We start from the raw sequence: 23,467 nt of genomic DNA, 5'->3' as shown, positions 1-23,467 counted from the left end.
GCTGCCGAGTTCTGAACTACTTGCAAACGGGTCAAGAGATATTTCGGTAGACCCAAAAAAAGAACGTTTGCGTAGTCCAGTCGATATCCAATCAAGGCCTAGACAATTATCTTCCTATGCTGGAATGACACTAGAGGAAGAAATTTCCTCAGCATCCGCAGAATGCCGAAGCATTTGCCTGAGAGTCACGAAATATGAGGCCCAAAGGACAGTTCACTGTCCACAATCACTCCCAAGTTCTTAGCCTTGAAAGACACATTGTCGGGGGGAAACATATCTTGTGGCCACCAAGATTTCCAATTTGGCTCGGGAGCGCATCCAAAAAAGAGCAGTTCCGACTTATCGGAATTGCACTTTGAGCCATGACACCTAAACCACTCAAAGACCGCACCAAGGCAATCCCTAATCTGTATGCCGTCAAACGACCCGCCCCTATCACATGTGAATAGGATTAGTCGGCGAGTGCAAAGATTTGTGCAGTCTCTAATGTAAAATTGCTCAGTTATCATTTTAATGCACCTTAAGCTTCAAATTGGCCACTGATGATGATTGTTGGTTTAAAAGAATATTTTCAAGCCCTACCATGTCCCATAATTTTTTTTTCTTCTCTGTTCATTTGTTTATGAAAATTTTGCTAAATAAAATTTGCCTAAAATAAAAAAAAAAACAATGTTCAAAATCACATGTGCTGCAACTGGATGCAGAACTGCCCATTTACACCTAATCAACTGAAAATTCACCAGAGGTATACTAAAATGTTAAAAATAAATAATTACATTTTCAAAAATAAGAAATTAAAAGACACAGTAGTTATGCTGGATTCAAGATTTTATACCTGTACCCCAATATAAAAATTGCAGCTCAAGACAAAAGGAGTTTATGCACTCACCATTAGTATGTGACGTACTGTAGGAAATCCATCTCCTCTCTGTGTTTGCATGAATATGTTTTGTTTATGAGTTCTAGTTCAGTGCCTATCTAAGCTTCTCCTTGTCTACTCTATGACTGAAGGCTAGAAATAATCACACAGCCATTCTAGGATACTGTCCTAACACCCACCAACGAAGAGGCTCCTATTTCTCATTTTAGGGGCAGAGTGGGGTCTACTTATTGGGCCGATCTCCTGGATGTATCTTTCCTCCTGCCTTCACATGCATATTAGCTCAACTGCTGTGTGACTCCTGCTGCCATCAAAGTTTTTCAGTGGGATTGGAGGACCTCGTCTTCAACAACACCAGTGCTGTGATCCACCCCTCTGCACAGATGTGACCTCTGGGCACCAATTTGGGCTTGTCTAATCACGATGGTTCCTCGCCAGCTACAATTGTTTGTGCTTTGGTCCATTAGTATACATCTGAGGGCCAACCCAGCTTCTGTTGCTGCTGGAGCTGCTTGAGCTGAGAATGACCCTCATGTCCCTTATCACATGGTACCTATTTGATCAAGGCATGTTCCTAGGGAATCTACTCAAGGGGCTTCTTTTTTTGTGGCATTATGCCGGTTTGTGACCATTCAGGTTAGTAGGGACAGTGAACCACGCCACAAAAACTCCTATTGTATCCCCCATACAGTAGGGACAGTGAACCACTCCACAAAAACTCCTATTGTATCTCCCATACAGTAGGGACAGTGAACCACTCCACAAAAACTCCTATTGTATCCCCCATGCAGTAAGGACAGTGATCCCCCAGGCAGCAATGCATACAACCAAGATGTTTGTATGTTCAAATAAAATAAGGGGATTAGTCATAAACACAGGGAAGACCAAGTTCCTGGTCTTAAATCCCCCGAAGAAGTCAGTCAAACCACCTACCCTAGATTCAGTTCCACTTGAGAGGGTCAGGGAGTTTGATTATCTTGGCATCCGTCTATGTGACTCCATGAGTTGGAATTCCCATCATCAAAAGATGCTGCTGACCCACAAGAGGGTGGTGGGGGCCCTCCTTAAGGAACAACGCGCCTCTTCCCTTAAACCAATTGCACCGGTTCTTGATATTTATAGAGCACGAGGTGTCAGCGCATCTCTCTATGGGGCAGAACTATGGGGTGTGCAGAATACGGACCAGCTGACCCGCTCTGAAAACAAATTCCACAAGGACTTAATGGGCCTCCCTCCCAGCACTCCAACTCTCCCTCTTCTTCTAGACATGGGCACCCGCCCTATTAGTGATCAGGCGGGCTGCGCCCACTTCTCCTGTGGGCACGTATTTGGAGAGTCCCTGAAATGTCCAGCTATGCAGATGGCCTAAAAGAGATCCTCCTAATTCCCGGCTGGGCAAAGATTCAGTGGCTAAAGAAAGTCAAGCGCCTTCTTTTAGACCTGGTCCTTGAAGATGCTTGGACTACCAGATCTGCCCTGCCTAAGTCAACTCTGAAGAAACTATTCTGGAGCTGGGTGATCGATGGCAGGAATAGTAATGCCAATTTTTGTAGGTCAACGGTGGAATTTCTTTTGGTTAAGGAGGTTCACTTTTGCGAGCCGTACCTGGATACTATTCTAGCAACCTGGGACAGGGCCCTATATTTCAAATTTAGGGTAGGCCTACTTCCAGTGGGAAAATTGACTGCCAGTTGGAAGGTCCCGGCACAGACAACCCCTTTCTGCCCTTGTTGTCTGGACAGATTGGAGTCAGTCCCGCACTTACTATTTGAATGCCCGGCCTATGCAGTCCCTCGCCGCAGATGGCTGAAGCCTCTCTGTAGAGAACTTGGGACTAGATCCCACAAGGAGGCCTTAAGAATTCTAAAAACGGACCCTCGCCCCCTGTTTGCTAGTGGACTGGCAAAATGTTTAGGCTGGGCATGGCGTATTAGATCCAATAGACTTTTGTACCTTGCTTGAGATGTATTTTAGATTGCTTTTACGTAATTTCTTATGTAAATTGCTGTTTAAATTGTATGTTTTTATCTATGCACTGGATTTTATTGTTTTTTAAATGCATATGTATTGCTTTTTATTATATGAATCATATCGAAATACAGCTATTTACAAATAAAATAGGACCTCAATAGTGCAGTCAGTCAGAGCCAGATGTTTTCCTTGTTTAGTTTGCTTTGCTCCACAGTGTCACCTACCATCAAAACAATTGTGCCATACTGTTACAATTTACTGTTTCACTTGTGCTTCTGCTCCTAAATATATTTCGTTCCATACTGTGTTTCTGTGGAGATTCTGCTCAATACTGTAATGTTTCTCCCCTATGTGGCTTGAACCTTAAAGTAATTGTGAGTCAGACTATGACATTGTTCCTACATGTGTTTGCTCCTTAATGTCACAATGCCCCACACAGTGATTTTGCTCCTGCATATGTCATGCACTTTACTGTGACTGTGCTCCTGAATGTTACTTGGTCTCTACATGTGTTTGCACCTTAATGTATGTCATGCACTTTACTATGACTGTGCTCCTGAATGTTACTTGGTCTGTACATGTGTTCGCACCTTAATGTAAATGTGCCCATTTCTTCTTTCTTTCATGTGTTTTTGCTAAACGTGTCCCCAGTATGGCTGGCAACCTTAAAACAAGATGTTTATACCAGATCAGATGACAGGATGTAGGTAATAAGACCTCTGAGATCCTGTTCCTCCTAGCCTCTCCAAAAACACCTAATTTCAGAATTCCCAAGCATTTATTGATAATCAAGAAACTCTAATTAGTAACAAATACCTTACAGTAGACCTTCAAAGATGTACAGCTTATGCCAAACTGTGAGGAAATGGAGTGTTTTGTATGGTGTGGTTGTGAGACCTCACTGTAAAATATAGTTACCAACCCCTTTAGGACCCTTATGTTTCGTTTGTCAAACCCTCAGCTCAACTCTGAGCAGTTGTGGCTCTGAGCAGCAAGGCTCACACAAAGTGTAAAGCATTTAAACAGCACCAAAACAATTGGAGAAGAAATTGACAAGACATCAAAGAAATCCGACACCAATTTATAAAAATAGACTATATTTTTAAGTTCCACCACAGGGTTCTGGAGATAAAGAATTTATCAGGTATAGGAAATCAAGATATTTTACTCAACCACAAACAAGTATTGGCAAATTCAACAAATTTGACATTTAGAATCTTTTTCACCAAAACGTTTGGGCTGTGTGGTCATTTAGAGTCTTTTTAGGCAACCAAATTAAGTAAGGAACCAGTCAGGTCCTCAGAAAAGTTACCTCGGCCAGTTAAGCAGGCTTCAATCAGTTCCAGACACTTTTATCTGTAGCAGGGCTCCCCTGTGGAAATGGTCCTGATGCAAGAGATGAAGGATGCTAATGATGCTTAAGATACAAAAAGGATGCTGAAGATGTTCAAAGGATGCTGTGAATGTGATGTGGTCATCAGGGGTCTGGTTGCAACTACACCTCGGTCCACTAAGTTGGTGAGGTGGACATGGTCACAGGGTCGACGTCCCTCAAAGTCCCTCAAAGTTCTCTTGGTGTTTGCAGAAGTACAGTTGCCAGGGAACTAACAGTATCGCGGTCACAGGCCAATCCTTCCTGGGTCAATAACTCATTCTTTGGGGGTCCCAACTACACTAAACAACGAGAAAGGGGACACTTGGGTCTAGAGATTGGTGTCGCAGAGCGAGAGCTAGAACGAGACAGGTCATACAACTCCACCTTTTGAGTGATACCCCAGGCTTGAAAAATTCTCATCAGGCCACCCTTAATGGTAGCTGTGTAAGTGCTTCCTGATGTGCCTGTGTGGGTGTATGTGTGTGTGCGCGCATGCATGAGTGTGGCTGTGTCTGCACGCGATTGAGAGAGGCTGTCTTGCTACAGAAGTTATAATGCACAGAAAGCTTTAACAATTTTGTTTTTAGCTAGTCTGCACACGTCATGCAAACCCGCCAGCAGAGGCACGTGCCGCTTGCCCCAAAAAAAAAACAATACACGGAAGTCATTAGGCGCGTTCACAACACCAGATCTGCAGCGCCCAGGAGAGTCTGCACACGTGATGTAAGCCCGCCAGCAGAAGCGCGCCCTGAAGGTGAAATCGCCGAGGTAAAGCGCGTAACCACCCCCTGTCCTCCATTCCCGGCAAACCCACAACAATAGGTCTTTCGCTGGAGCAGCGCTATGCGCTGCTAACACCAGCGAGACCAAAAAAGGAAGGTTTGGGCTTTGTTACCTTACCATTACCTTAAATGGCAAAGTCAAGTTAGCAGTTTAAAATTGGCCTCCAGTCTGCAGAGGCAGACTGGGAGCCATGTTTTACCTTATCGCACTCAAAGTGGCACAAACAGTGTCACATTCCCTAGGGGACACTTGCTAACGTACAGGGCCTGGGTACCCCTGATACCATATCCTAGGGACTTACATGTAAGGTAGGCTACGCCATCTGGGAACAAGCCAATTGAACATTTACCATTTTACGGGTCAGCGCACATGCGCTGACCCTGTTTAACCGGGCTCAGTGCATGTTTGGAGGCATTACGCCAGCACCCAGCAGTCAAAATGGGGGTAAACAGAGGGGGTACACTCGCAAAAAGCCTGTTTCCTTAAACCAACCAACAATATAAAAGCTCCCCTGAGGACTTCTTGACACACCTAACATCAAGTCATCTCCTAACGTGATCAGATTTTCCTGGGAGATTTCAATCTACATTTGAAAGTTTGAAGATCATCACACATATTACTTCAAATCCTTCCTATCTGAAAATAACCTATTTAAACATTACATCTCCCTTACTCAAAACATGAACTCAAACTTGGACCTGATTTTTGCGATAAAAGATAAGATAGAGCTATCTGGCTTTTTTTTCAAATTAGCTGCAGAAGGCGACTATCTCACTACCTTAAAATACAAACCTCAACACTCCCTTTGAATGTTAAACCTGAGGCTGTAATGGTAAACTACTGGGACCTTAGCAAGAAAAAGATCCTTGAGTCTTTAAGCTTTACAGTAAAACTATAAGTAGAGAAGAGTCTTGACTCCTAAACGTTGGTAGAGCACTATGAGGAAGAGATCAACAGCATCATGCACAAACTACCACCTGTCATTTCTAGGCTGAAAAGATCTAAGGGAACTTTTAACTGGTAAAAAGGTGTGATGAACAATACAGCATCCAAACCGAGTTGGACAAAATCCTCCACTTCTCTCTCAAACTCAAAACTGCCAAGATGTTCAGCAAATAAACGTATTCCTTCTTCTTGAAATAGAGAGTCCAACTTCTCAAACAAAATTACTACATTTAGTGAAGACATAGCCAATAACACACTCCTATCTGCCATACAGAGTATGAATTTCACCCCATAAAATCTTTCTACTACCTGTAGCACCTTTTGCCCTATTACTTGTGAAGAGTTGGAGAAGGACGTAGGAAACACTTAACAATCAGATTTCTTTTTAGAGTCAATCCTCCCTAGCTAAAGAGCACTCAAATGCCCTTTACCCTACATGCCTAGAAATCATCAGCGTTTCCTTAAAACAGGATGTTCTCCTGGGTTCATTTAAGGTGGCTCATGTTTTTCCACTTCTCAAGGCACCAAATGTGAAGCTGAACGTTTTAACAAATGAAGGTCCATCAATGGCCTACCCTTCATATCCAAGACCCTGGGAGGATATGCCATCAACCAACTAGAAGACTACATTTATCTCTTGAGCAATTTTCATACTTGTTTCTTATCTCCTCACAGCACTGAAACCCCTGTCCTCAAAACTGTAGATAACGTCTCCTGGTTTTTTAGATGAAGAGAAAACCCTGCTGCCTGGTCCTTCTTGACCTCTCAGCAGCCTTTGATACCGTTAACCACAAAACCATCTAAAATATACTAACTGACAGACTGGACCTTGAAAGAACAGTGCTCAACACGTTTAGGGTCCATCTTTCAGGAAACCTACAATGAATCAAAATAGTATTTTTTTTGCTCAAGTCCCAATACCGAGTCCCTGTTAGAATCCCTCAAGGCATCTTCAGTGCCCCTTTACTTTTTAATCTATATGTGAATCCCGTTGTAGATGCCTTAATAAAGGAAATACCACATTTCTACAATATGCAGATACTATCTAACTATGCATTAAGACTGAAAGCTTCAAAGCCTCAAAATCCTAACCTCCTCCATCAACAACATTCAAAACTGGATCGTTAATATGAAGCAAATGTTGTATACACAGAAGTGGGAGAAGTGTGGGGCATATTATCAAGGGGGTTTATCTCCTCTTTTTTGGCTTTAAAAGCCAAGAAAGCAGAGATAAAATTATCTCCCTATTACCTAGCTGTCGCTAACACCAGTTAGCGACAGCTAGTAGGAGATAGCGACCATCTTGGGCCCCACTTTGCATGTCAGTGATATTTATCACTAATGACATGCAAAGTGGGCGTGCCAAGATGTTAGCGACTGAAAACAGTCGCTAACATCGCTATCTCCTATTACCAACTTTTGGAGATATTCGCGCTAAGCGCGAATATCTCCAAAAGCTAACACCTACCCTGAGCAGTTCTTAGCCATGTTATCCAATAGGAGGTGGATAACATGGCTAAGAGCATTAGCTCGCTAATGCATGAATATCGCTGACTTTTCAGCGATATTCATGCATTGAGGCCGATTTTTATCGCATTTGCGATAAACCTTGGTAATACCAAGGTTTATCTGCGATAAAAATCGCCGCAGCTCAGTGTTAATGTTTTCACGCTAACCAAGCAATAGCGATAATTATCGCTATTGCTTGGTAATATGCCCCCAGAGTTCTCTCACAAAGAAGGCCAAGACGTTCCATCTGACTGGTCAAGTCAACTTATGGGCATGGATGTTACAATTTCAAGAATCACCCCAGCAAAACCCGTTCACTTCAAACATGACAAACTACTCCAGCTTGAGCTTTATGTCAAAGAGATAGCCATAAAATTAAGATTCTAGTTATAAACTCTCCAGAGTCTCAAGTCATTCATTCCAAAACAAGACCTGAAGATGACCATCTAGGCCTTATTCATTTCACATACAGGCCTCAGTAGTACTGCACTGACTGGCCTGCCCAAATGTCAGCTGGCTTCTTCAAAACTGCTCCTCACAAGGCAGCTCATCGGGTCTCAAAGACAAGAAATTCTGCACATTATACCTGTCCTTCCCTCACTAGGATAGCTTTCTCTCGAACACTGCTAAGCAGATAAGTCTAGTTGCATTACCTATGTGGCACTTCACCTGAACAAGCTTGAATACCTGCCTCAGTAACTCCAGACCTCAGACAGAAACCGCTAGGCACTCCCAAATTTAGAAAAATCTCCTCACTAAAGCAAAACTTTTCCAGACATTCATTAAAGACATGAGAAACTCTCAGAGTACACATCAGACAGGCCCGCCAATCTCCAGCTTTAAAAGGGACCTCAAACAGCACTTCCCCAAAAACATTACATGAGCTACACCCTACATTTTATTATCCAAAAATACATCCTGATTGGCTATCCTATACTGAAAATCCGATTGATAACATAAATTGCTTTGTCTCCATGAGTAGTTTGTATCTGTCTTATTTTTGTAAAGTTTTCTGTTACCCTGTGCCCAGAACCTTGATGCACAATCTAAAAAAATAAATAAAAAAATAATGAAGAATCAATAGCATCATTTCCAAATGCTTGCAATTTGGATATCATTTGCAGATTTGCTCAGTATACAGTAGATATCGTCTGAATTGTACTGAATCTTTTTTATCCAGGACAAGGGGCTCTTAAGTCCAGTTCTGGCAGCCAGGACGAGCTCAACCTATTGTTATCCTATAAAATATGCATATTTCCCAGATCGAAGTATAGGCACAAACTTTGGCTCACTCGCGAGGTTGAGGAGTCATACTTGAACAGACAATCTGAATCTTTGATTATAAGATATCCTGCATAAGAGAATCTAGTTTCCAAAATATTTATGTTCTGAAGTGGCCAAGATGGTAGGAATCAAAACTTTTCCTTGCGAAGGAGGTAAAAGGTCTTTACTTGTAAGTGGACTGTCGAACATAATACTCATAGCTCTGAGACCATTGTAAGGGTTTTGTACCCTGAGCAAAACAAGCATTTGAAATGCAATCGGTCTCGCCTTTGGGACCTTATATGTATTTAGCTATGCAGCAAATTAGCCTGGTTGCTGAAACATCTACTTTTCTTTAACTTGGAAGGAAAATAAGCACCAAACTGCGTGACACACCAGGTATGGGAACACATGGAGAGAAATATTGCCTTTCAGCAGGAAATGGTATAGTCCAAAGCTCTGTTTTTAATATAAAATAAGGGCCTTCGTGAAAATACAAGATTTGAAAAAAATATTATTGTCTACGGGTGCTCGTGAAAGACAATTTCTTGCAGGGTTTCCCACCTCTAAACTTTTTTATTTTTTTATTTTGTCTGAGTGAGAATGATCAAATCATCTTACAGAGTTAAATTACATATTAATACATCTCATCACACTTTTTAATTAACAAAGAAAAAAAAGAAAAAAGAGGTACCAGGCCTAATGAAAGAAAAATAGATATTCATAATGCAGATATGAAAAGCCTTTGTCTACCACAATAAATCCTTCATGCTGTAAATAAGTTACATGCATTGAATTTTGGACCAGATCTTAACAACTTTCATTCGCCTCGGTCCATATGCCTTAGCTATTCCCATTTGACACTCATATGTTTGTCGAAGTAATGACCAAAATTCAGCAGCTCTATGCAGTATTACATCAACCATGCCCTTGCAATGCATAAGTGTGCGCTAGCTGTGATGGTTGATGTCAGGAATTTAAGATTATGGTTTTTTCCCACCCTGCAGACCAATTAAAATCTCTTTGTAATTTAGGGTAAAGTTCATCCCCATCTGTGTATATAGCCATCCGACTATACTATCCCAGAATTATTTTAGGACTGGACACTCAATAAACATATCTAAAATGTCTGCAGCATAAAGTTTACATTTTGGGCAATGTTCACGTGTTGAATTCATAGAGGATGTCCATTTAGAGATACGATCCGGTGTATAATAAAGCATATATACCTTTTTACATTGTTGCATTTTGAGATACACAGAAATTATTGCCTGATCAAGTATTTCCTGTGCCTTTTGTATTTCTGATCCGGTTATTGTAGTTGCTAACCGTTGGCTTCATTTTGCCGCTATCTGCGCGCTATCATCTTTACTATGCAACATAAACTCCCAATAAAATGTACCTATGTTGCATTTAGAAGATTGATAGAGTAATGTATAAACTCCAAAGGGCTCCTGGTCGTTATTAAATTCGCATTTACGAATGAGATAGTCCCTGACCTGGAGATATTTAAAAAATGATCTTTGAAGTAGGCCAAACGTTGCCTGTAAAGTGGCAAAGGATCGTACACCTTGACTATCATATAAATGGCCCAAATGTTGAAGTCCCCTATCTCCCCAGGTTTGCCTCACGTTGTGAAGCAAAATATTGGGGAAGAGTGGATTACCCCATAATGGAGTAGGCGCATGTATAGTTGGCAAAGAGAACTTAGTACATATTTCACGCCAAACTTGAACCACATCCTGAATCAACTTAAACCTTACCCTTTTAAAATAGTTAGGGTCTGTAAGCTTATGCATTGCATATCTGATATCTAGTCCTAATGCTAATTGATAGCCAACTGTGCACTTCCTCAAATTATCCCCATTCAATAATCCCCAAATTTGGCCGATGAATGCAGCCCAAAAATAATATTTGAAATCCGGCAGTTTGAGTCCTCCCTGCTCATATGGCAATTTCAGATACCTGATGGCCTATCTGGCTTTCCTATAACGCATGGAATTCTGGAATCTGGAGATTGCTAAAGTGATTCTGGTATTTTACTGACCTCTACTGGTCGTTTTCTATGAAGAGAGTTAAATTGAGGCAGTTGAACAAGCAGAAAGCAATTCTGTTATTTTACTGACCTCTAATGGTCGTTTTCTATCAAGGCAACAGAAAAAAAAGTCTCTAAGTGGAAGCAGACAAGTCCTAGGAATGCTCTCTAGAGCCCACAAAGTACATACACATATAAGTATAAACTAAAGTATATACAAGAGGTCTTGAATGCTCAACCTAAACACTAATGCAATTAGAAGTACATTTTCCAAGGGTCTCTTCTAACAGGTTACTTCCTTCTTGCTTTACCACAGTTATAATAGCCAGCAAATTGTGTCATGTAGGCGAAATAGTAGGAATTATGGTCCTTCAACCAATTACAGTATCTTCTCATAATCAAGAATCAAAATTACTGATTGATTTCAACAATGATGAAACTTTTTCCTGGGGGAATGAAAAATGAACGTTGAAAATTTAAAAACGGCATCAACCTCATTGTAATTCTGACGGAAACAAGAATGTGAAAGTGATAGTAAATATGATTCACCTCGAGGCAAGCTGGGATGAAAGGGGCACCCGGTGTGCCCGAGAGTCTGGATTCACTCTGTTTCCAGCTAGAAATTAAGGCATTGGCACGAGACTGCTGGCATGGAGTTTTACCTTAAAAAAATAAATAGCAATGTTAGTGTATGGTGATAAAAATATGGATTCAAAACTTTTCACTGTTTGCAGTAGCAAGAAATATTTTCAGCGACCCTTCTAGCACACTATGCAAAACTTTCTAATAAATATATGCATGAGCAGAAAATGTTGGTATGGAAGAATTGGCTTCTGAAAGGCAGGTGTTTTCCTCTGCAAATGTTGATATGTGTAAACTGCTTTACTAGCGTGTAATTGCCTGAAATGTATTTTGTGTACAATCATTGATCATAACATTTGCTTGGATGATAAGGCATCCCGCAGATTATTTAAAAATAAAAATACATCTGAGACCAAACTTACAATCGGTAATAGCGTCAATTTCCAAGTTCTGTAATTACCTAAAAAGTGGATCCCACCTGCTGATTGCTTCAGTTCTCATCTCAAATCAGTGACATTTTACCAAACATGAAGTCTACCTATCCCCTTGTGCTCATTGGATACTGCCCATCAATTATACAACAAATGACTTAAAAGAAGAAGAAAAGTAAACTTACACTGAGGGAGACGTGACGCACGTGCCTGCAGGGAGCCGGTGATGTACTGTCCCTTTTCGTCAACACACCAGCAGTGACCTTGGCAAGAACAAGAAAACAAGATACAACCTTATAATCTCAGGTAGCTACCAGGAAACAAGATATGCTAGCCCACTGTGGGTCGAGAAACGACCCCAAATGTTTTGCCAAAGTGGTGACTGGATAGATACTGCGGGAAGAATCAGTTCCTCAGCTGCAAAGACCTTGAGAGGAAAATACTGCCTTTGAGTACTGAGGCTTCGTCTACTGTAACAGCGTGTGTAGTTCTGGTGGAGGCATCTCTATCCACCTTGAAGGGGAGGCACTTCAGGGAGAAAGCCTCAGGCAGAAAAGCACCATTGTCAGTGCTTAATGGGTGCTGGTGTTTGCCAGTGCTGAGCACCCACACTTATTTGTAAACACCATCCTGCATTTATGAGAATTCACCACATGGTGGCACCATGTGTGTATCATTTAGCAGAGTTACTTAGTGGAGCATTTAGGTAATATATCTTTAAAACATGATAACACTAAGACTTAAACCTAGAGTTTAAAGTGAGATGGGGTAGAGCCAGCTGCGGTGACTCGTGTCACCTTGGGCCCTGGCATTTACTTCCTTACGCCTTAAGCACTGCATTGGATAGCACTGCAAGCAGGGTGTCTGCCAATAAATAAAGGCATTGAAAAAGCACCCACAAAGGAAAGAGATGCATTGCTCGTGTCCATATACGTGCTCTCAAAGATGCTCATAGCATTGTCAGGCCCCACCACAAATCTCTTTATGAAGGTCCATCACAGTTTCCATGATTGTCTTTCATGGAGTTAACTCTGACCAGAATGAAGGCAGAACCCCTAACCAAGCTAGCTGATCTACCGCCATGTCTGGTGGAATTGACTCCACACTTATGTGCAGCCAATGGTGAAGTCGAAGGAGCCTCTGCTGGAGTTGCATCCCCCACCCGCATTACACTAAACATGAGACCTACATTGATGGAGTTAACACAAATGTGGAGTGCACCACCGGAACCAAAAGATAATAATTCTGTCCATCCACGGTAGATATTATGAAGGTTTTCATTTATTCTTATTGTTCAATAAAACAACAGCCAAACAGCCAACGCATTTCGTCCAACTGGTGTGGACTTCATCAGGGCTATGGAAATGAGTATGGACTTCTAATGGTAATGGGTAATCATACGAAGATTGTGGAAGATGGGTAGAATATGTTGATACTGAAAGGACTTCTGTACCCTCCAGGTTACAGGGACAGTTCAAATGGAAATGGCTCCTGTGCCGTAACCAGCAGCCGCAACGTCCTCTGGTAGGCTAGCGATGGAGGTGTAGCAGAACAATATGTGATGTTTTACAACCTTTTTCCAAAAGAGGCCTTCAGACTAGAAAGGAGTTAAATAGATTGAAAACTGTATTTCAGAAAGAGTTTAAAAAGTCACACTCCAGTCATCATGTGCAAGATAAGTGCCATGTTGCTTTTTATTCTTTAGACCGCCATGCCAAATGACAATCAAGATGGCAATTTCTTGACAATAGTGTGGACTCAACAAGATTCTTTGGTAGTGCTGTAATGCAGAAAGCTGAAGGTGTATGCCTTGCGACCCCCTGTCCATTTATTTACTTAATTTACATAAATCAATAAGTAAACACTCAAGCTTCTGGCCACCTCTCCCACAATGTTAAATAGGAGGGGTGAGTAGATGATAAGAGCATCATGCATGCTTAGACAAAGACCTGTTCTCATTGCCCTACACAAAGACAGCCATGGAAGAACTCAGAAGAGGGCCTTCCCAGTAAGACAAACACACCCAGGAACTAGCAGCAGGCAAAGAAGAAATCAATGCAGATGTGACCAAAAAGGAACGTCCACTATAGGGTCTTATTCCGCAGTTTCGCGGTTTTGAGAGGGTGTGAATACGATTAAATGTTCAGAAAAAAAGGCTGAAAAGGCAGCAGAACATGCCTGAATGTCCCTCTCTCAGAAACTGTCGAAACATCTGTGGATGAAACCAGGGGCGGCCTTATGCATGTGCAAGCTGTGCACCTGCACAGGGCCACCAAACCCCAGGGGCCACCACGCATATATATATATCCTTAATATAATAATCCTCTGAGGATGGATACATATTTGCGTGGCGGCCCCTGACAGGGATTTGGCAGCCTCCGGCTCTGTTCCACTTCCAAACACCCTGACCCCCCCTCTTCACTGGCCTCCGCGCTCCGCCCCGCCCGGACCCCCTATTCCGGGACCCCTTTCCTACGCTCCCTGCCCAGGGCCGCCATGAGCCTAGAGCCGCCCCTGATGAAACAAGCTTTGGCAAAACACTTGCATGGGCAACATTTGTCCTCATAAAGTACAATTTAAGTGTGTTTAATTGAAGTGAGTGAGGGGAAAAAAGGAAGGAGAGAGAATGTGGTGAAGAGATAGAAAGAGAGAAGGGGGAATAAGGGCCTGTATAGGAGAGTAATGGAGAAACATGTTTACAGAGAACTAAAGTGAGGGAGAGAGAAGGGGTCCGATAGAACAAGTAAGTGAGAGAAGATAGGTGAGGAAAAGAAAGCGAGACAGCAAGAGAGACGAGAGAGTGTAGAGGAAAAGGAGGGAGAAAGAGAAAAACAGAGAGAGAGGCGGGTATAGAGAGTACAAGAGAGCATGAAAGAGAGAGATTAAAAAGCAGAGAGACAAGAGGGCATTTTTACAGCGAAGTGACGGACCGCGGATTTAGCCACCTTGGCTTAACGCCGCACTCCGCAGCCTCCTCCACTTCAGAAAAGCAGGACTGCACCATATTTACAACAATATGACGCAGCCCCTGTGTTTCATCCTGCTCTAGCACTAAACTTAGCAGCCTAGCGCCAACGCAGGCACCCTTGCACCATAGTGCAACAGAGTCTGCGTTGAGGGGAAGATTGGTTATTATTTATTTATTTATTTATTTAAAGGTTTTATAGAGCGCGCAGTAACCCTGGAGCATCCCGGCGCTAAACCTGAGTCTCCTATAGTTTCAGCAGAGGAGGAAATTATGGGTGAGGAAAGAGGAGAGTCTTCAGCGATTTCCTAAATTGGAAGAGATTTGGTTCTGTCCTCAGTCTTCGTGGAAGGTTGTTCCAATGTTTGGCCGTGTGGACCGCAAAGCGGCGGCCACCGGCTCTGGCTTTTCTAGCTCTGGGGACTGTGATGAGGTTTTCTCCGCTGGACCGGAGGGCCCTTTCCGTTTTGTAGGGGATGATAAATTCCTTAAGGAGAGGGGGACCGTTGTTATTTAGGGTTTTGTGAGCAAGACAGAGAACCTTGAAGGCAACCCTTTCTCTGATAGGGAGCCAGTGGAGAGCCTGGAGAGCTGGCTCCCTTCCTGCACATAAACAATCTTTAAATGGTGTTTTGTAAATTTTCTGTGTGCTGGTTAATGCAGCTCACATAGAAGTTGCAAATTGTCTTTTTTTATGTTTATGTGCATGAAGGGTGACCTTCCTGCACATAAACAATCAGTGGCAATTTGTTGTTTCTATGTGTGCAGCACACGGCAGCACACATGGAAACAGCAAAAAGGAGGAGAAATAACCATTTCTCTTTGTTTCGCCTGTTTAAGACCAGGTTTTCCCTGGTCTTAATTTTGGCGCTATCTCCTATTTACGCTACCCTTGTAAATAGGAGGCAGCATCAAAATCAATAGGTATTGCGGTGGAACGCCCACCGCAACACCCACTGCCCACCCCTTTCACGCTAAGCATAGCGTTAAAGGGGTCCTTATTTACAAGGCAGCGTATAGCCAAGTTAAGTAGCTTAACGCTGCCTTGTAAATATGCAAATAAGGCGAAGCCCCTATCACCATTTCACAGTCACTGAAAGTTACGTTGCATGGCGATAGGGGTTTCTAAATATGCCAGAAAGTGAGCGTAAGAGACAGTGAGCGCATGCAAGAGAAAGCAGGAGCCACAGTTGCCACGGAAACAGAGAAGTATTTTCAAATGCAATACTTACCAGTACTTTTGTAGCACTGCACTGGCTCCCAGTTTCCTAGTCCGTCGCACTTCGGAATGTAGGGTTGAAACCCAAAGAGTGTTGTCTCTCCAAACGCAGAAGGCCCAGAAGCAGAGTACCTCCTCCAGTAGAAGTGCAAAGCTAAAGTAGACAAGAATATTAATGTCCCACATCTGTCAGTGTCTTGGACCAGCTCAGCTGCATGCCTGAGATGTAACACTGGCCTATAAATATTCCTGTAAAAGTGGTCACAATAACAGGAGGTTTGTACGCTATTAATACCACAGTATTGTGGTGCTGTGATCACCTTGTGTTACCACATAAACCTACAGACTATCACCCATGAAAGTTTGAAAGGCCTGATGAGCAAAGGAATTGAATCTGCCACATGCCAATAATATCATAACAACAGCAATCAGTGAGCTAGTAATCGGCAGCACAAAAATATTAGAGCATCGAAGCCGGCTGTCGAGGGCTATACCGGTTGCTAAAGGCTTGAGTTATGTGCCTGAGCCACAGGCTAAGGCCAATAACGAGCGTGAGGACCTTTAACAACCATTATATCCCCGGGCAGAAGGGCTATAATATAGCCTTATAACCCGCTGAGGCGGGCTATACCGGCTATTAAAGGCCCGCTCCCGAATTAAAGGCCCGAGCCGAAGGCGAGAGACTTTAACAAGGGACGGGACTTTAATAGCCGGTATAGCCTGATACGGCGGGCTATAAGGCTATTAGAACATTTTGCCACTAGAGGGCAGAATATTCTAACAATTAAATAAAAGCTTCTTGCAGCTCAAGGGGATTTAAATCCCCTCGAGTTCCGAGAGGCCTTTGTAAAACATTGGAATGTAGCTCTGCGGGCCATTACCGGCCCATAGAAGCAGGGAGCACTCCTCCATTGTCTTCAATGGAGCTCCCAACATTCCAATGTTCTAATGACATATAAACAAACATTCCACCCACGGAGGCTACAATGTTCTAAATTAAAAAGGGAGAAACAGAAAAACAAACATTGGAATAGTGGAGCCCACTAGGACATTCCAGCAATTATTGGCCCTGAGTCATTCATAGTCTTCAATGGAGCTCCCAACATCTCAATCTTCTCACCTTATTATTGACCACTTGTGCTGTGCACGTTCACCCTTAGTGTGCCCTGGAACAACATTACACAACGTGAAGACCACAAGGAACTATCTGACATGTATCTGGTTAAACACAATTGATGCATTTTTCTTGCGGAAAGGTCATGGGTTACTGCCACAAAATTATTTAACATTTTCATCTGGTGAACAAAATAGGAAAAGAGAATTCTGCTTGGCGCCTATTAGTCGAGCCACACTGAGTTACTGGCCGGGTGCAATCATTTTGCTAAAGTGACCACCTGTTTGCCATGGCAAGGTTAGTGCAGTAAGGATCAAAACCATCAGCAATACATGGATTTCGATGTTAGTGATGAAGGTTTATTAATGTCAAGATGTCACAAGTCATACAAGTGTGTTTCATAAGTAATCGGCTTAGGTGATGGAATGGTAGGATGATGATGATGTGGATGTGCGACGAAGGTGCCAAATGCACATGTATGATTGAGATTCTGTATGAGGCTGTTCAATGCAGGTCGACACGTGGATGTACGATGGAGGTGACACACGTGGATATTTGAAGGAGTTGCCACATGCAGATGTATGGGGAAAGTGCAGTATGTGGATGTTTGATGGGGATGCCACATTTGGATGTCTGATGGAGGTGAGGCATGTGGATGTTTGATGTTAACACAGATGCTTGTCTGTGCTGTGTTATATTAATCATGCAGTTATTATGAACTTTCAACTATATCAATTATTGTGATATCAACATGGTTGAGCTGATGTGACATAACTTCCTTGAAAACAAGTCAGGGTCAAGGGCCATATAATGTCACTTCCTGTGATGTCATGAAGAGAAAAGGACATGTGCTGTCAATTCCCCTACCACTGGCATGTTGGTGAACTGACGCAAATGCTATTGCACTAGTCTGACTTATTACCAGACACAATCAAAACGGGTTTTCTCCAGGCTTTCCTCTGGTCACATGGACAGGTGCTCAATTGTTTCTATGTCAACCCGTATTATCGGATTACTATAGGGAAGCAAAAGAAGTTGGGGTGTCCCAAGCCGGAAGATAGTGTGCCTATAAAGTTTGAAAACATAGGAGAGCCGGGACCTTAATATAGTCTTTTAGCCTGCCGTAGCGGGCTATACCTGCCATTAAAGGCCCGTCCCAGAGTTAAAGGCCCGAGCCAAAGGGGAGGGCTGTTATGTTGCCCTTTAATTCCTTAGAATGTTTTGTATGTATTCCACTGTATCCTGGTTTCCCTCCCTAGCAACTAGGAGTAGTTGCTGATGAAGAAGTCCTGTGTAGGCTGTCCCCTACCTTGCTCCTGTGTTCCTTTAATAAACTACATCCTAATTCTAATTTGTGTAGTTTCAACTTTACAATTTTGGCGACTTGGCTTCAAGGAACACCAGGAATCTGAAGAACCCATATTTCTACAATTTTTATTCTTATTTTTTTTATTCAAAAAAAAAAGAGAAACTTCAAGAAAACTTCATGGAAATTCATCTTGAAAATACCTACTTCAAGATTACTTCTATCAACAAAAACTTCGACCTGCCTTAGTCGAGTTTCACCATTTAAAGCTTTGATGATCGTTTCCTGTATTTCTCATCGAGGAGCTCTGTGAGTAATCTTTTTATTATTTACTCCACCCTCCTCTCAGCGGCCACAATATATTCCGTTATAATTTTCGGCTTTTTATTGACTTTTCATTGATGTTGGAAATTTGTGAAGCCCGCTGCAGTGAATGCATCTTTTAAAACTTTGAAACTGATCGTTACCTGCAAGCGCTTCAGCGCGCAGCTCGTTCCATGCTCTCTCCTCGTTCCTTCGCCCCTTTGTTGTGAAGTGACGTCAGCTCGCTCCCGTAACTGAGCGTCTTCCACGCATCGGCGTGCGTCAGGAACCAGCGTCAATCTCCTTGACAACCCAGGGCGTCCTTAACAGAGCATCGCGCAGTGACGTTTAAGTTTATCTCCATGGCAACACTTTGTTTTTCTTACGCGTTTGAAAGCGCGTTTTAGAGCTTTGTGCACTCGCTCATTTTACCTTTCTCCACGCGTTTTTTAACGCGTTTTCAGAGCGTTTTCATTCACATTTTGCTCTTTTGTGAAAAGACTTGATTTAAAGTCCAAATACTTTAAGAGTTTATTTTAACTATTAATTTCATTTTCTCCATTTTAAGTGCACAGTCAAGGATTCATCCACACCAATTGAAGTCTTCAAGTAAGATTTTATTATTCTTTATTATTCTTTTTATTCAAAATGACTTCTCAGAATTTTACAATTCAGTCACCACAACCCTTTTGGCCCACTGGTTTAGAACCTTGCATGAAATGGCTCCAGTGGAAAGCGTATTTTATGAACTTTATTGACACTATTGATGAGGATAGCAAAATGAAACCTGAAAGAAAGAAAAAACTATTCTTACATTCGTTAGGTGCAGGTGGTCTTAAAGTTTATGAAGAAATGCCTAAAAGTGGTGGTAGTGGTGATTCTAATGTCTTTGATGACATTCTAAAAGACTTTGACAGTCATTTTTCACCTAAAGTTTGTATAGGTATTACCCGTTACAAGTTTTTTCGCAGGAAACAAAGACCTGGAGAAAACATTGATGTTTATATTGCTGAACTTAAAAAAATAGCTGAGGATTGTAAATTCGATCATCTTCAAGAACAGTTTATCAGAGACCAAGTAGTTATGCACGCTTCTGATCCTTCCATTCAGGACAGACTTTGGATAAACGGAGATTCAGACCTCAAAGATATTTTAGCCATTGTCAGAAAAGCAGAACTTTCTGGTCGAAGTGCCAAAGCTATTAAAAATGAGGAAAAAGCTATATCTGACTCTAAAACTACTAACGATCAAACTGTTTCAAAAGTTCAAGGGAAATCCAACTACAAACAAAGGCTTCAACATAAAAATAAACCTACTGAATTTAAAAAGAATGATAATTTAAAATGCTTTCGTTGTGGGAGCAGTTCGCATTTAGCTAACTACAAACTTTGTCCTGCATTGAAGGAAAAGTGTTCTAATTGCAGTTTAATTGGACATTACTCCAGAGCTTGCAATAGACTGAAAACCAAAAAAGTTAAAATTGTGTATGATTCATCTTCTGATGACGAAGAAGATTTAAGTGACAAAGTTATGCATTGTTATGTTGATGATGATTGTGTGAAGAGTATTACACCTTGCTCTATGAATGAGATCTGCATACCTAAACCCCTTGAGAAAGTTTACATTTTTAATATTAATGACTCAGGGAAAAGGAATGTTCTTAAGAAGCCTATTTGTAATATGCTTATTGGTGGGGTACCCATTGATATTTATGCTGACTCCGGTTCCCCATATACCATCATTAATGAAAATGTTTGGAATTCTAAATTTGTTCAATATTTAGGAAATGATCTCTATTCTCCTGACATCTCTGCTGAAGGATTTTCCGGTGGTAAGATCGATGTAATTGGTTACAAACCTTTATTATTCAAGTTTAAAGGTAGAGAAGCTTTATGCAAATTGTATGTTGCTAAAGTTGGACCTTCTGTCCTAGGATGGAGAGATCAGTGGGATTTAGATATCGTCTTGAATCCAAACAGTCCAGATCCTGTTTTGGTTATTAATGAGGGAACTGAAATTGGTGATGCCATGCTTAAAAAATTTCCAAAGGTCTTTAGTGGTAAAATTGGAAATTTTCAAGGTTTTTCCCACCACATTGTCTTGAAAGATAATGCTAACCCCAAAATTTTTAAGGCTAGAAACATTCCTATTTTGGTTCGAGGCGATGTTGAGAAGGAATTAGAAAAACTTGTCAAGGAAGACATTATTGAACCAATAGAGTCCTCCAATTGGATTTCTCCAGTAGTTATCGCAAGGCGGGCCAATGGCAAAATCCGTCTTTGCGTGGACCTCCGCCACTTAAATGAGAATATTGTTGTTGATAAATTCCCCTTACCCAAAATTAATGAAATGTTATCTCTAGTTAATGGTGCCATGTATTTTTCTACAATAGACTTATCCTCCGCATACCACCAGATTTCTTTAGACACTGAGAGTAGACAACTTACTGCGTTTATCACTCCCATGGGGTGCTTCCAATTTAAACGCATGCCATTTGGCTTAGCGTCTGCCGCTGCCATTTTCCAGCGCATCATGCACCAACTTTTCGGGAAACATCCTAAAGTTAAATTCTTTCAGGATGATATTCTTGTTTATGGTAAGGATAAAGATGAACATAATACCATTCTAGAAGAGGTTCTGGGTATTCTAGAGAGTAAGGGTTTAACCATTGAATATTCAAAATGCCATTTTGCTGTTAAATCAGTGACTTATCTTGGACACGTTCTGTGTTGTGATGGTGTTCCAACTAAAGCTAAATTAGTTGATGCTATAAAAGATGCTCCTCCTCCCTCCAGTAGAGATGATGTACGATCATTCCTAGGGATGGTAGAATTTTATTCGAAATTCGTTAAAAATTTCTCATCTAAAGTATTTAACATTAGACAACTTCTAAAAAGCAAAGTTAAATTTGAATGGTCTCCTCTTTGTGAAGATGAGTTTAACAGTATCAAACTGGACATCGTTAATGCTCCTGTGTTATGTCCTTTTGATTTAGATCTAAGTTCTGTAGTCACTGTTGACGCTAGTAACAAAGGCCTGGGAAGTGTTTTATCCCAGATTGACAGTTCAGGTAAAGAACGCATTGTAGCATTTGCGTCAAGAGCACTTTCTGTTCCGGAGAGTAAATTCTCAGTTATTGAAAAGGAAACTTTGGCTGTAGTTTGGGCTCTTGAGCACTTTCGCAGTTTTGTATGGGGAAGAGAGTGTATAGTTCGTTCAGACCATAAGCCTCTCACCAAACTCCTTTCTACTGAAGGTCTGTATAATGCTACTGCTAGAATTGCAAGAATGTCCATGCGGCTACAAGATTTTGTTGTTAAAATTGAATACCTACCTGGTAAAAGCAACGTTATCGCTGACTTTCTCTCCCGGATGCCTACTGATCTACAAGAATGTGAAGTGAATGAATGGGATTCCCTCCACGTTGCTTATGTACTTGATGGTAACCCTTTTTGTATAGATAAAAAATTGTGGAAGGATGATTATCTCAAAGATAATACTTTAACTTCTATCATCACTTCCATTCGGGAAGGTTGGACAGATAAGAAGGATTTATCGTCCGATCTTAAACCCTATTGGGAAGTTAGAAATGAACTAACTGTTTGTGATGATACAATTTTTAGAGGTGAGAAAGCCATTCCCCCTTCTTCTTTAAGGAAAGGCATCATTGACCTGTGTCACAAAGATCATTGTGGTATAGTAAAAACCAAACAAAATGTCAAACAATGGTATTGGTGGCCAGGTATTGATGTCCTTACTGAAAGAATTGTTCGTGAATGCGTCACTTGTGCCAATTCGGACAAAGTTCTCAACACGCTTAAACCCGACATGTGTGAACCCTTGGTTCCTGAAGGTCCTTGGCATACTGTTGCCTTAGACATTATGGGACCAATTGGAGTCGATCATAAATTTATAATCTCAATAATTGATGTATTTTCCAGATGGCCCAATATCACCATTGTTGACAAAGTTGATTCTTCTTCTGTTTTGAATTTTATTAATAGAGTTTTCATTGAGGAAGGCCTACCCAATCAGGTCATCAGTGATAATGGCGTTCAGTTCACGTCTAAATTAACTAAATCCTATTTTGAACGTGTTGGTATTGTTCATAAGACTACCTCTCTTTACAACCCTAGCGGTAATGGACTTTGCGAAAGGTTCAACAGAGTCTTGAAAAATGCTATACAAATAGCTGTACAAAATGGTGAGGATTGGGAAACCTCAGTTTTCAAAGCTGTCTGGTCCTATAGGACCAATATTCATGATGCTTTAAAAATGTCTCCCTTTGAGATCATGAGAGGTCGTGTTGCCAGAACCAAATGCAATCCCAAATGGTTACACAAAAAATCTTGCTTAGACATTTGTATGAATAAAGTCAGATCTGATGTTATTGATAAGCACCTTGAGTATAAGAGAAATTTTGATAAGAAATGTTGCTCTAGCACGGCAGAAGTTAATGTTGGTATGTGGGTAAAGGTAAAAAAACCCTGGAAAGTCCGTAAAGGTGATTCCCAATTTTCTGAACCTCTTATGGTTAAGAAGATACTTCGAAATGCCGTCCTTCTTAGCGATGGTAAAGTGTGGAATCTTAAAAGAATTGCCATTTACAGAGGTAAAAAGTGTTTAACAAATGACTACTCTACTTCTCCTGACCTGCCATGTACTTCCACTCCTAATTCTACTCCTTGTGAGGATCATGGTGGTTTTAGTGTTTCTGAAAATCTTCCCTCTAATTCCAACCCTTCCTCCTCCAATGTATGTAATGTTCCTCCCAATGCTAATGTAG

The 23,467-nt window shown here is 41.5% G+C and overlaps 1 protein-coding gene across 1 annotated transcript in view; it reads right to left on the bottom strand.

Annotated features, from left to right (window-relative positions):
- Positions 1 to 23,467, bottom strand: part of TG (thyroglobulin) — a 711,260-nt gene that overhangs the window by 532,075 nt on the left and 155,718 nt on the right. Inside the window, exons 12-14 of the mRNA XM_086966244.1 lie at positions 15,972 to 16,112; positions 11,960 to 12,037; positions 11,311 to 11,423 (exon numbers count right to left, since the gene is read on the bottom strand). Of these exons, the coding sequence (XP_086822370.1) occupies positions 11,311 to 11,423; positions 11,960 to 12,037; positions 15,972 to 16,112 (332 nt within the window). The remainder of the gene's footprint in view (positions 1 to 11,310; positions 11,424 to 11,959; positions 12,038 to 15,971; positions 16,113 to 23,467) is intronic.

Source organism: Lissotriton vulgaris, chromosome 4_1 (genome assembly GCF_964263255.1).
Source record: "Lissotriton vulgaris chromosome 4_1, aLisVul1.2, whole genome shotgun sequence".
Classification (NCBI taxonomy): Eukaryota; Metazoa; Chordata; class Amphibia; order Caudata; family Salamandridae; genus Lissotriton; species Lissotriton vulgaris.
The sequence above is the reverse complement of the archived record's forward strand: the minus strand, read 5'-3'. Positions and strand labels throughout refer to the sequence as shown.